This window comes from Protomyctophum parallelum, assembly GCF_964188405.1.
Source record: "Protomyctophum parallelum genome assembly, chromosome: 3".
In the NCBI taxonomy this organism is placed as follows: domain Eukaryota; kingdom Metazoa; phylum Chordata; class Actinopteri; order Myctophiformes; family Myctophidae; genus Protomyctophum; species Protomyctophum parallelum.
The window spans coordinates 8,006,126-8,018,696 of NC_139698.1; the positions used below are offsets into that span (position 1 = coordinate 8,006,126).

At 47.7% G+C, this 12,571-nt stretch overlaps 1 protein-coding gene and 1 long non-coding RNA gene across 2 annotated transcripts in view; one reads left to right on the forward strand and one right to left on the reverse strand.

Annotated features, from left to right (window-relative positions):
• Nucleotides 1–6,264, forward strand: part of tars2 (threonyl-tRNA synthetase 2, mitochondrial) — a 61,790-nt gene extending 55,526 nt beyond the window's left edge. Inside the window, exons 15-18 of the mRNA XM_083761125.1 lie at nucleotides 3,673–3,774; nucleotides 4,213–4,285; nucleotides 4,651–4,765; nucleotides 6,052–6,264. Of these exons, the coding sequence (XP_083617251.1) occupies nucleotides 3,673–3,774; nucleotides 4,213–4,285; nucleotides 4,651–4,765; nucleotides 6,052–6,194 (433 nt within the window). The 3' untranslated portion in view covers nucleotides 6,195–6,264. The remainder of the gene's footprint in view (nucleotides 1–3,672; nucleotides 3,775–4,212; nucleotides 4,286–4,650; nucleotides 4,766–6,051) is intronic.
• Nucleotides 6,102–8,382, reverse strand: LOC310855932. Its single transcript, XR_014569042.1, has 3 exons — nucleotides 7,964–8,382; nucleotides 6,677–6,750; nucleotides 6,102–6,158 (listed from the first exon to the last, which is right to left on the reverse strand). It is a non-coding gene; the product is annotated as an uncharacterized lncRNA (long non-coding RNA).
• Nucleotides 8,383–12,571: the final 4,189 nt, after the last annotated feature.

Consider the following 12,571-nt stretch of genomic DNA (forward strand, 5'->3'; position numbering starts at 1 on the left):
AGGAGCGTAGACCTGCCCCATCCTACTCATACTATGACGTTAAAATACAGGAACGTAGACCTGCCCCATCCTACTCATACTATGACGTTAAAATACAGGAGCGTAGACCTGCCCCATCCTACTCATACTATGATGTTAAAATACAGGAACGTAGACCTGCCCCATCCTACTCATACTATGATGTTAAAATACAGGAGCGTAGACCTGCCCCATCCTACTCATACTATGATGTTAAAATACAGGAACGTAGACCTGCCCCATCCTACTCATACTATGATGTTAAAATACAGGAACGTAGACCTGCCCCATCCTACTCATACTATGATGTTAAAATACAGGAACGTAGACCTGCCCCATCCTACTCATACTATGATGTTAAAATACAGGAGCGTAGACCTGCCCCATCCTACTCATACTATGATGATAAAATACAGGAGCGTAGACCTGCCCCATCCTACTCATACTATGATGATAAAATACAGGAGCGTAGACCTGCCCCATCCTACTCATACTGTGATGTTAAAATACAGGAGCGTAGACCTGCCCCATCCTACTCATACTATGATGTTAACCCATTCTGACCTGAGATCAGATTCATACGAGGTTTCCACTGGACACACACTGGGTCTGATGAACCCATTCTGACCTGAGATCAGATTCTAGAAATGTCAGTCGCTCTTCGATTTTTCAAAAATAGCAGACCTACAAGCTCGTATCGCGCCACTCGGTGGCGCGATATGAGCTTGTAGATCTGCTATTTTTAAATAGCTAAAGCATAACATGATGCTGACACCAAAATCGGTGCCCGGTCAGAATGGGTTAAAATACAGGAGCGTAGACCTGCCCCATCCTACTCATACTATGACGTTAAAATACAGGAGCGTAGACCTGCCCCATCCTACTCATACTATGATGATAAAATACAGGAGCGTAGACCTGCCCCATCCTACTCATACTATGATGATAAAATACAGGAGCGTAGACCTGCCCCATCCTACTCAAACTATGATGATAAAATACAGGAGCGTAGACCTGCCCCATCCTACTCATACTATGATGTTAAAATACAGGAGCGTAGACCTGCCCCATCCTACTCAAACTATGCACAGTGAACACAGGCGGAGGCCGGGGAAATTTCATTAGTTCCGTGAATTTATCTTTGTTCCATTCCTAAGCCAATAATGCTGCTGCTCTGACGAAACTCTGTCTAACCGCTAATCGGCACAACTGATGATATTTCTAATGTGATTAATGCGCTCTCACAGGCTAGGCGCTGCTGTCATGCTCATTGCAGCACGTCTTGAGAGCCTATTTCAACCAATGTGTTTGTTCAGAAGAACTACTTGTTTCAACCCATTCTGAACGGGAATCCCTTTTGGTGTAAAAAGCATTATGTTATACTTTAGCTATTGAAAAAATAGCAGATCTACAAGCTCATAGCGCGGCATTTTTGAAAAATCGTGAAAATGTGGCACAAAACTTTGAATATATATTCTTTCCGCGATTTTTTTTAACTCAAATCTTTGCTTCTGGGGGGTCCCTGCAACAACATATTTTAAGATGGGGGGGTCGACGGCCAATTGCATATAATTTTGGGGGTCCTTGACATGACATTTTTAAAGCTTTTCCAAGACGTCCACAGACGTCCTGGGAATTACCCGTATGGGGTGCCCAAGATGTCTGTGGACGTCTTTGCAAAAAAATAATATATGCTTGCTGATATATTGCTGGCACTAGGAGAGGCCTGCAGCCTGTAATACCGTATAGTAATTCCATGATTTTAATTTATTGCTAAAATATTGCTGGCACTAGGACGGAGAAGCCTGCAGCCTCTAATATCGTGTAGTAATTCCCTGATTCTAATTTAATTCCTGGGAATTATCAGACAATGCACCCCCAGGGGTGGTCCCCAGGGGGGTCCCAGCTACATTTGTTAATAAGTAAGTAATCCTTGCCGAGCCATGAGGCCCACTGGGGGAGGACAGTGTTGGGAAAGTTTACAATGAACTAGTAGCCTCGGTACCAGGCTTTCATTTTTGTTGGTGCAAAAATGGAAAGCCTGGAGGAACGCATTGGCCGCTCTGGTCTAAAATTGGGAGTCAACCCTTCTGGGTGGGCGTCGCTCCAAATGATGTGACGTAGCGCTGCACTAGGGGGGAGAGGAGGGGCCGGGGGTGACGGACAGATCGATGAGATCCAATCAGGGCGTGCGCAAATCTCAGCCGTGACCCGCCCCTCTAGACCAGAAACCTAACACGTTAGCTCAGGCTAATGAACTAGTTCCGTTCATAGTTCATCATTCAAAATTTGTAACTAAAGTACATGGTTTGTTATTTTATTTTATTTTTTTTCATTGTATTTATTGCCACAGCCCATAGCCATATAAAACCACAGACTTTATTCCTATTGGAAATGAAGGGATTTTTGGGATTAATAGTGACAACTTTTACAAAAATGCTTTTATTGTGAAGGCAAAAGTTTCTGAATGTTCTGGGTTCTCACAGACTGTGAGAACTCTCTATTGGAAGCTATTTTTCGTTGCACATTATGTTTAATCAAACAACAAACAAGTTTCCTCAGTGTTTGGGTCGGGAGTTGGGACATGTTCTGTGGGTCGGGAGTTGGGACATGTTCTGTGGGTCGGGAGTTGGGACATGTTCTGTGACTGGATCATCATGCAGTAGCTCCAGTGACGACTGAGAAAGATGAGTTAATTTGTGTGGTGATATAAATGGCTTATTGGTTTGGGTTTTCCCGCTAGATGTTAAGGCCTGTTTAGGGTGTGGTTTTAGCACCGGGGATTTCGCCTGGAACTTTGGAAGGCTTTATGGAAACACTCACTCTTGAACGAAATAACTGTGAGAAAGTGACGTTCACACACACGCCAGAAATGAACACGTTCACAATGACGTTCACCACGCGGACATACAGTATGTTCATTGAACACGTCGAAGCGCGAGCCCATCTATTGTCTATAGCGTAGGGCTGTCCCCGACTAAGGATTTGTATAGTCGACTGATAGATGAATAAATTTGCTGTTAGTCGACTAATAGTCGACTGAGCAAAAAAAGAAAAAAAAATGTTTGTTTTTTTTCTTTTGTTTTTTTTTGCCCCAAAAAATTGTATATAAAAATACAATATTTACAAAAATATACAAAAATATTGTATTATTCCACTAGGTCTGTGGGGGACATGAACACATTTGAACATTCTGACTGTTCAAATCTTTTTTTTTAACAACTGAGAGGCTTGTCATTAGCCAGATTGAGCACAGCAGGTGAGATTGAGATTCTGGAGTCTATCAGGCCAGCGCACTGTGCGATTCAAGTCACAGGCAGTGGCACATTGCCACACAGGCAGACACACTCCACATGCACATTGGAGATTTGAACAGTCAGAATGTTCAAATGTGTTTATATCCCCCACAGACCTAGTGGAATAATACAATATTTTTGTATATTTTGTAAATATTGTATTTTATATATTATATATTTTTTTAATGAACATCGACTAAGAGGTGGTCAGTCGACTGAGACCCGTTCCGATCGATTAGTCGACTATTCGACTAATCGAGGTCAGCCGTATAGCGTGGCATAAAACCGTCAGATGGGGGTCCGTGGCCAATCAATGTGGGGGTGACTGACATGAACATTGTTCTGTTTTGTGTCTCAGCCCCGATGGACAGAACCACAGACCAGTCATGATCCACAGAGCTGTCCTGGGATCAGTGGAGAGGATGATCGCCATATTGGCTGAGCACTTTGGAGGGAAATGGTGAGCGGAATTAAACCCATTCTGGATGGGTTAATGGTGTTAATGGTGGCGTATGTTCTGAAATATTATAATTAATATTTATAAAACATTTATAATGAACCTCTCCCTGTCTCTATCTCTCTCTCCTCCCTCTCTCTCTCACTCTCTGCCTGTCTGTCTGTCTCTCTGTCTGTCTGTCTGTCTGTCTGTCTGTCTGTCTGTCTCTATCTCTCTCTCTCCTCCCTCTCTCTCGGTCTGTGTCTGTCTCTCTGTCTGTCTCTCTCTCTGTCTCTTTCTGTGTCTGTCTGTCTGTCTCTCTCTGTCTGTCTGTCTCTCTCTGTCTGTCTGTCTGTCTCTGTCTCTCTGTCTGTCTGTCTCTCTGTCTCTCTGTCTGTCTGTCTGTCTCTCTGTCTGTCTCTCTCTCTCTCTGTCTCTCTCTCTCTCTGTCTCTGTCTTTAGGCCGCTGTGGTTATCTCCAGCGCAGGTGATGGTTATTTCTGTAGGGGGCGACAGTGAGTCTTATGCCCAGCAGGTCAGTGGAGTGAATAATATAATCGATATTAAACATGAATGGTCTAGAGATTTATTTATCTACCAGTTTGATTTGATTTATGTGACTCTTATAATCTTATAATCTCCCATTCTCCCCACTCGAACTCAATTCATTAATGATCTTTTTATTATTTGTTCTTCACCCGACCAATTGGCATACATACATACACTCGAACCCTGGCCCAATCTGTCTGACTCGGGGCTGAGATTGAGAACTCCAAATCAGACTTTATTGTTAGAAAACAAATATAAAATCTGCTGCTAGACTGACTGTGTGTGTGTGTGTGTGTGTGTGTGTGTGTGTGTGTGTGTGTGTGCGCGTGTGTGTGCGCGTGTGTTCTCAAGGTGGTCCGGGACTTCCGTGAAGCGGGCTTCATGGCCAGTGTGGATGAGGATCAGGGCGCCACCTTCAACAGGAAGATCCGCTCGGCCCAGTTGGCCCAGTACAACTACATTCTGGGTAAGATCTGCTCGGCCCAGTTGGCCCAGTACAACTACATTCTGGGTAACGTCCGCTCGGCCCAGTTGGCCCAGTACAACTACATACTGGGTACCATGCTCTTCAGAACTTTACATCTACTACAGTATACGTTGAACAGTCTATACTTAACCCATTCTGACCCGAGATCAGATTCACACGAGGTTTCCGCTGGACACACACTGGTCTGATCAGCCCATTCTGACCTGAGATCAGATTCTAAAAAATGTCAGTCGTTCTTTGATTTTTCAAAAAATAGCAGACCTACAAGCTCGTAGCGCGCCACTCGGTGGCGCGCTATGAGCTTGTAGATCTGCTATTTTTCAATAGCTAAAGCATAACGCGATGCCAACACCAAAATGGGTGCCCGTTCAGAATGGGTTAATGCTTGTGTAATGCTTGGTTGACTGGAGTTTGCTCTGTACTTGGTCTATAGGGCTGCACTATATGGACAAAATGTCATATGCCAAATATTGCGATATCGATACGATATCACCGTTAAAATTGCTATATCTATATTTAAATGTTGCAACATTGAAAACTAAACTATTATTCAAAGAATTTGAAGTTTGTGAGTTTGCGATACTGATATTGCACATGTTGGTACCTCGATGACGATACGATGAGGATATATCGTGCAGCCTTAACGTGGTCACCTCTTTCTTCCTGAGCTCAGTCGTAGATTGTCTATTTGTGGCAGCCATGCCTTTTCTTATCTGAGGAGAAAAGCCTGGTACTAATACAGAGATTATCTGTAAGGGGGGACTGTCATGAACTGTGAATGTAAACGTCTCTGTAAAAAGCCTCAACGTAACTTCCCTGGGCCGCAATTCCGTCGAATTCCAGTGCCTCGGAGAGACTGGACAGGCCAGGTCTCGTCTCGGCTCTATGGGGATGCTCTATGGGGATGCTAGGGTCCAACAGGCTCTATGCGCTCGCGGCATTTTGGACAGAACTCGGGGCCCCTTCCCCTACTTCCTCCACACGTGTATGTTGCCGGTGGTTCTAATGAAGGCTCTGTTCCGTTCTGGGCAAACAGAGTCAAGGTGCTGCTATTGAGCGTGTTGTTGGGTTAATGGGAACACTCTGCTACACCTTTGAGTTTGAGAACCACTGTACACTAAATGGAACAGAGCCTTCATTTGTATCATCAGTAACACCTGTGAAGGAAGTAGGAAGAGTTATTCTGTGTGAATTGGTTAATAATGTTATGTGTGTGTGTGTGTGTGTGTGTGTGTGTGTGTGTGTGTGTGTGTGTGCGCGCACAGTGGTCGGGGAGAAGGAGCGTGTGAGCGACACGGTGAGCGTGCGGTGCAGAGGAGGTCAGCAGCTGGGCAGGAGGAGCAGGGAGGAGGTTCTGGGAGCCCTCACTCACCTCCGAGACTCCCGGAGCAACAGGGAGGACTTCTGACCGCTCCTCCTCCTCCACCTCCACCACCACCACCCCTCACTCACCTCCGAGACTCCCGGAGCAACAGGGAGGACTTCTGACCGCTCCTCCTCCTCCTCCACCACCACCACCCCTCACTCACCTCCGAGACTCCCGGAGCAACAGGGAGGACTTCTGACCGCTCCTCCACCACCACCCCTCACTCACCTCCGAGACGCCAGGAGCAACAGGGAGGACTTCTGACCGCTCCTCCTCCTCCACCTCCACCACCACCCCTCACTCACCTCTGAGACTCCGGGAGCAACAGGGAGGACTTCTGACCGCTCCTCCTCCACCTCCACCCCTCACTCACCTCTGAGACATCAGGAGCAACAGGGAGGACTTCTGACAGCTCCTCCACCACCACCACCACCCCTCACTCACCTCCGAGACGCCAGGAGCAACAGGGAGGACTTCTGACCGCTCCTCCTCCTCCTCCACCACCACCGCCACCCCTCACTCACCTCCGAGACTCCAGGAGCAACAGGGAGGACTTCTGACCGCTCCTCCTCCACCTCCACCACCACCCCTCACTCACCTCTGAGACTACAGGAGCAACAGGGAGGACTTCTGACCGCTCCTCCTCCTCCTCCACCACCACCCCTCACTCACCTCTGAGACGCCAGGAGCAACAGGGAGGACTTCTGACCGCTCCTCCTCCTCCACCTCCACCACCACCCCTCACTCACCTCTGAGACTGTAGGAGCAACAGGGAGGACTTCTGACCGCTCCTCCTCCTCCACCTCCACCACCACCCCTCACTCACCTCCGAGACTGTAGGAGCAACAGGGAGGACTTCTGACCGCTCCTCCTCCTCCACCTCCACCACCACCCCTCACTCACCTCTGAGACGCCAGGAGCAACAGGGAGGACTTCTGACCGCTCCTCCACCACCACCACCACCCCTCACTCACCTCTGAGACTGTAGGAGCAACAGGGAGGACTTCTGACCGCTCCTCCACCACCACCACCACCCCTCACTCACCTCTGAGACTGTAGGAGCAACAGGGAGGACTTCTGACCGCTCCTCCTCCTCCTCCACCACCACCCCTCACTCACCTCCGAGACTGTAGGAGCAACAGGGAGGACTTCTGACCGCTCCTCCTCCTCCACCTCCACCACCACCACCCCTCACTCACCTCTGAGACTCCGGGAGCAACAGGGAGGACTTCTGACCGCTCCTCCTCCACCTCCACCACCACCCCTCACTCACCTCCGAGACTCCGGGAGCAACAGGGAGGACTTCTGACCGCTCCTCCTCCTCCACCTCCACCACCACCCCTCACTCACCTCCGAGACTCCGGGAGCAACAGGGAGGACTTCTGACCGCTCCTCCACCTCCACCACCACCCCTCACTCACCTCCGAGACTCCGGGAGCAACAGGGAGGACTTCTGACCGCTCCTCCTCCACCACCACCACCACCCCTCACTCACCTCCGAGACTCCGGGAGCAACAGGGAGGACTTCTGACCGCTCCTCCACCTCCACCACCACCCCTCACTCACCTCCGAGACTCCGGGAGCAACAGGGAGGACTTCTGACCGCTCCTCCTCCACCACCACCACCACCCCTCACTCACCTCCGAGACTCCGGGAGCAACAGGGAGGACTTCTGACCGCTCCTCCTCCACCACCACCACCACCCCTCACTCACCTCCGAGACTCCGGGAGCAACAGGGAGGACTTCTGACCGCTCCTCCACCTCCACCACCACCACCACCCTTCACTCACCACAGAGACTCCGGGAGGACTTCTGACCCCTGAATGACCCCTGACCTCCTGTTCCCGTGTGGAACCCGACGCTTCCCACTCGTCACGGCTCAGAGCCTCACCGGGACTCAGCTGGACGCTCCGCCCCCTTTTCTCCCTTCATGAATGGAGGAGAGAGACGACGGATAAGACGTGTATAAAGATTGTATCTTTAAGTTGGTTACAAACCACAAATTGTTAAGACTTTGGAAGTGAGGCTATGTATGTATTTATGTACATACAGTACAGTGTGTCCGTATCAATAAACTGTATCACTTCATTAGTTCTTTCTTTTTTTATGTGCACCCCTGTTTTTTCTCCCCAATTCACTAGTTAGTTGCTAATTATTTCCTCCCCACACACATCTGTGTGTTGTCTATGCTGTCGTATCCTACGGACTCACGTGCCAGTGAGTGGATGAAGGCCCCACGCATACTCCAGTTTTAGGTGATAAGGCACGGGCGTTGTTTTTACTAAAACTACAACTATGGCGTCACTGAGCCGTGGTGATGGCCGTGGTGATAAGCGACTCACCGCTCAGTCCCAGCCACTGATCTCTCTGTTTCTACTAAAACTACAACATGGCGTCACTGAGCCGCAGTGATCAGTGACTCACCGCTCGCTCCCAGCCCGTTTTTACTAAAACTACAACATGGCGTCACTGAGCCGCGATGATAAGCCACTCACTGCTCAGCCCAGCCACTTCTTAGTTTTTACTAAAACTACAACATGGCGGCGTCACTGGGCCGTGGTGATGGCCGTTGGTGATAAGCGACTCACCGCTCAGTCCCAGCCACTGATCTCTCTGTTTCTACTAAAACTACAACATGGCGTCACTGAGCCGCGGTGATCAGTGACTCACCGCGCTCACCCCCAGCCACTTCTCTCTGTTTTCACTAACCAGTTCACACTGTGGCTCGCTCCGAAAGTACAGGTCAAAATAGAATAAAAGGAGAAAAAGCACTGGACTTTGGTTTATGTAAGCTGTGTCCTCCATTTTCAATAAATCAGAACATTTAATTTTAAAGACATTGCAACAAAACACCACAGCAATGAAAAACGGGTTTAATAAGGACATGTCACACAACAAAACAGGTTGCAACTCCTTGCAGCTGCCATTGGGAGATAATATTTTCATACAACTACGTGCAACTACTCGCAACCATTATGGGTGCGAGCAGTTGCAAGGCGAGTCATTGGAGCGGTTTGGGCCATAATAAACACCACACACGGCTGGAGGTTGTGTGGGCTTAATCCGTAACCTCCATGGTGGTGAGCAGAACGGCTGCTTTTCGGTTGAACGGATGTCCAAAACGGTTGCTTCTCGGTAAATGGAATACAGAATCTGTGTTCCAATGTAGTTATTATTTTAGTCACAAGCTTGACTTGTGTTAAGAATGTCCATTGCTTCCAATAATTGTAACCCACACAGAATATAAACTTTATTACAGGCTCGTGGCCCACAAGATAAGTACATCACATATACGAGAATACAAATAAAAATACAGTACATTTACCCAGCCCCACAAATTACTACTCTAGGCGAGGCACTCCTGCCAGTGTCTGATGGTAGAAGTGTACCTTACAGAACTACAGCCTGGGTCTGTCATCTGTCCAATGAGTCCATCCAGTGTCCTCTGATGGTAGAAGTGTACCTTACAGAACTACGGCCTGGGTCTGTCATCTGTCCAATGAGTCCATTCAGTGTCCTCTGATGGTAGAAGTGTACCTTACAGAACTACAGCCTGGGTCTGTCATCTGTCCAATGAGTCCATCCAGTGTCCTCTGATGGTAGAAGTGTACCTTACAGAACTACGGCCTGGGTCTGTCATCTGTCCAATGAGTCCATTCAGTGAGCGATCGAGCCTGCTCATGAATTTGACCTCCCTACAATTTACAATTTAGGCATTTAGCAGACGCTCTTAATCCAGAGCGACTTACATTAAGCAGGAACAAAAAGCATGGGAATACATCACAAAAAAACATTTATCAAGAAACATGCGTAAGCTAAGAAAGTAACAGTGGAATATCTATATTATGTGACAGACTATACATATAAACTATATATCAATACTACTATGCTATATGTACTATGGCGTGCTATGACTATATACAATGCAATTATAGTGCTGTCTACATAACATGCTATAAGTCTATCAAATGCTATCTAAGTCTACCAAAATGCTATCTAAGGGGGTAGGATAAGTGCTATGGGCCATGATGGAGTCTGAAAAGGTGGGTTTTCAGACTACTTATATAACATCTTGACTTCAATAAACAGACGTCAATCTATCTACAAGCTATATTTCTGCTAACTATGACATGAATGTGACATTAATTTACAGGGGGAGGTGGGGGGGGGGGACTAAACGGAAAGAAGATAATATAAATATACAGATAAGACGTTCTACCAGCGACAGCGATGATATTCTTTTCTATATTAAAAAATAAATATTCCTGTGTGTAAAAGAATGTCTGGACTCCAGAAGCCGTGGCTGCTGACCAGATGTTCTGTGGAGTTCGATACGGTAGCAGCATCAGGGGCACGGCAACACGTGTCCTCCCCAGTCCCCCCCCCCCCCCCCCCCCCCCCTACAGAGCCAGCCAGATGTCCTGCAACGTCTGTCCGTCCGTCTGTCTGGTCCGTCCGTCCGTCCCCCGTGTGTGTGTGTACAGAGCCAGCCAGATGTCCTGCAGCGTCCCCGTCTTTCCATGTGGACCATCTAGTCCAGAAGATGCTGCAGAGACGTGAAGGTCAGTCGCTTTTAAACCCATTCTGACCTGAGATCAGATTCTGAAAAATGTCTTCTACATCCTGACAGTTTTATGAAAAATCCATGTTTCTATGTCAGTCGTTCTTCGATTTTTTTCAAAAATAGCAGACCTACAAACTCGTAGAGTGGCGCGCTATGAGCTTGTAGATCTGCTATTTTTCAATAGCTAAAGCATAACGTAATGCTATAACAACAAAAGGGGTTCCAAATTTAGTTAAACCCATTCGGGATGGGAACCCCTCTTGGTCTTTCGAGTTATATTATAACATAATGTATAACATAATACGCTATACTTAATTAACGCAGCTGTGGAATGCCCTCCCTTCATCCCTGAAACCCCTAAATTCTCTTGCAAGATTTAAGTATGACCTTAAATCATTTCACGGCTCCGTCTTCAAAGTCAAAGTCATACGATTTGTCACACGTGACGTGACGTGCTACAGCAGTTAAATGTTGCTCTCCACATTTGACCCATCTCTCTCTGGGAGCGCTGAGCCGCAGACCCATCTCTCTCTGGGAGCGCTGAGCCGCAGCCGAGGAGCGATGACCTGACCCATCTCTCTCTGGGAGCGCTGAGCCGCAGCCGAGGAGCGATGACCTGCCTCCGTGCGTGCGGCGCTCGGGAATCATTTGATTAGTTGGTTTGACCCCCCCCCCCCCCCCCCAATACAACTCTTTGATGCTGAGTGTCAAGCAGGGAGGCGTTGGGTCCCATTTTTTACAGTCTTTGGTTGTATGACCCGGCCGGGGATCGAACCCCCGACCTCCCGGTTTCAGGGCGGACATTATACCTGGTCGTAGTTAAACCCCAAACCCCCGGATATGAAAAACCTTTCGTCTCGTGTCCGTCCACACCTCGTCGTGACCCGCTCCGCGAGAATATGAAGTGTCCACTCGAGTCATTCTGTGCAGTTGACAGCTAACTGGGTGGGGGGGGGGGGGTGTTTATGCAAGCCATTAGGGGTGGAGACAAGTATCTATTGTCACACCCATCTGGGGCTCAGGTGGAATTCTCTTAGTTTGGGATTTCTGGTTCAACAAGTTTCAGATGGTCATATCTTCTTCATTTACCCCCCAATTTCAATGAGCAATACATCATATGAAAGGTTACAGAGGTTACAATGGCCATGACCCCCTTGTATCTCGAACCACTGTACTCGGTCACATATGGCCTGTACAGAATTCATTCCATATGTTGATCTGACCTCATCAAACCACGTACTGTACACTCAAGACACGCTATGGTGCGCGTCATGGTGAAGACTGGTTCATCACCTAGATCTGTATATAATGGAGCCCGGCCAGCAACTCTACATCTGACCTCACGGACACCAGATTCATAGTTTAACAACTCTACATCTGACCTCACGGACACCAGATTAATACTTTAACAACTCTACATCTGACCTCACGGACACCAGATTAATACATTAACAACTCTACATCTGACCTCACGGACACCAGATTCATAGTTTAACAACTCTACATCTGACCTCACGGACACCAGATTCATAGTTTAACAAACTCCTGCTAATCAACTGTGCCGTATTAAGAAGCTCTGTTGTTTCAGCGCGGCCTCGCCCTCTGGGCATCTTTCTGCTACATAAGGATTGTTTTTTTATTTGTTTCATGGTTGTTTGCGCAGTGCGTTTGTGTATTGTTTGTGTATTGTTTCATGGTTGTTTGCGCAGTGCGTTTGTGTATTGTTTGTGTATTGTTTCATGGTTGTTTGCGCAGTGCGTTTGTGTATTGTTTGTGTATTGTTTCATGGTTGTTTGCGCAGTGCGTTTGTGTATCGTTCTATGTCACAAGGTGGACCACGATAGAAACGCCTTT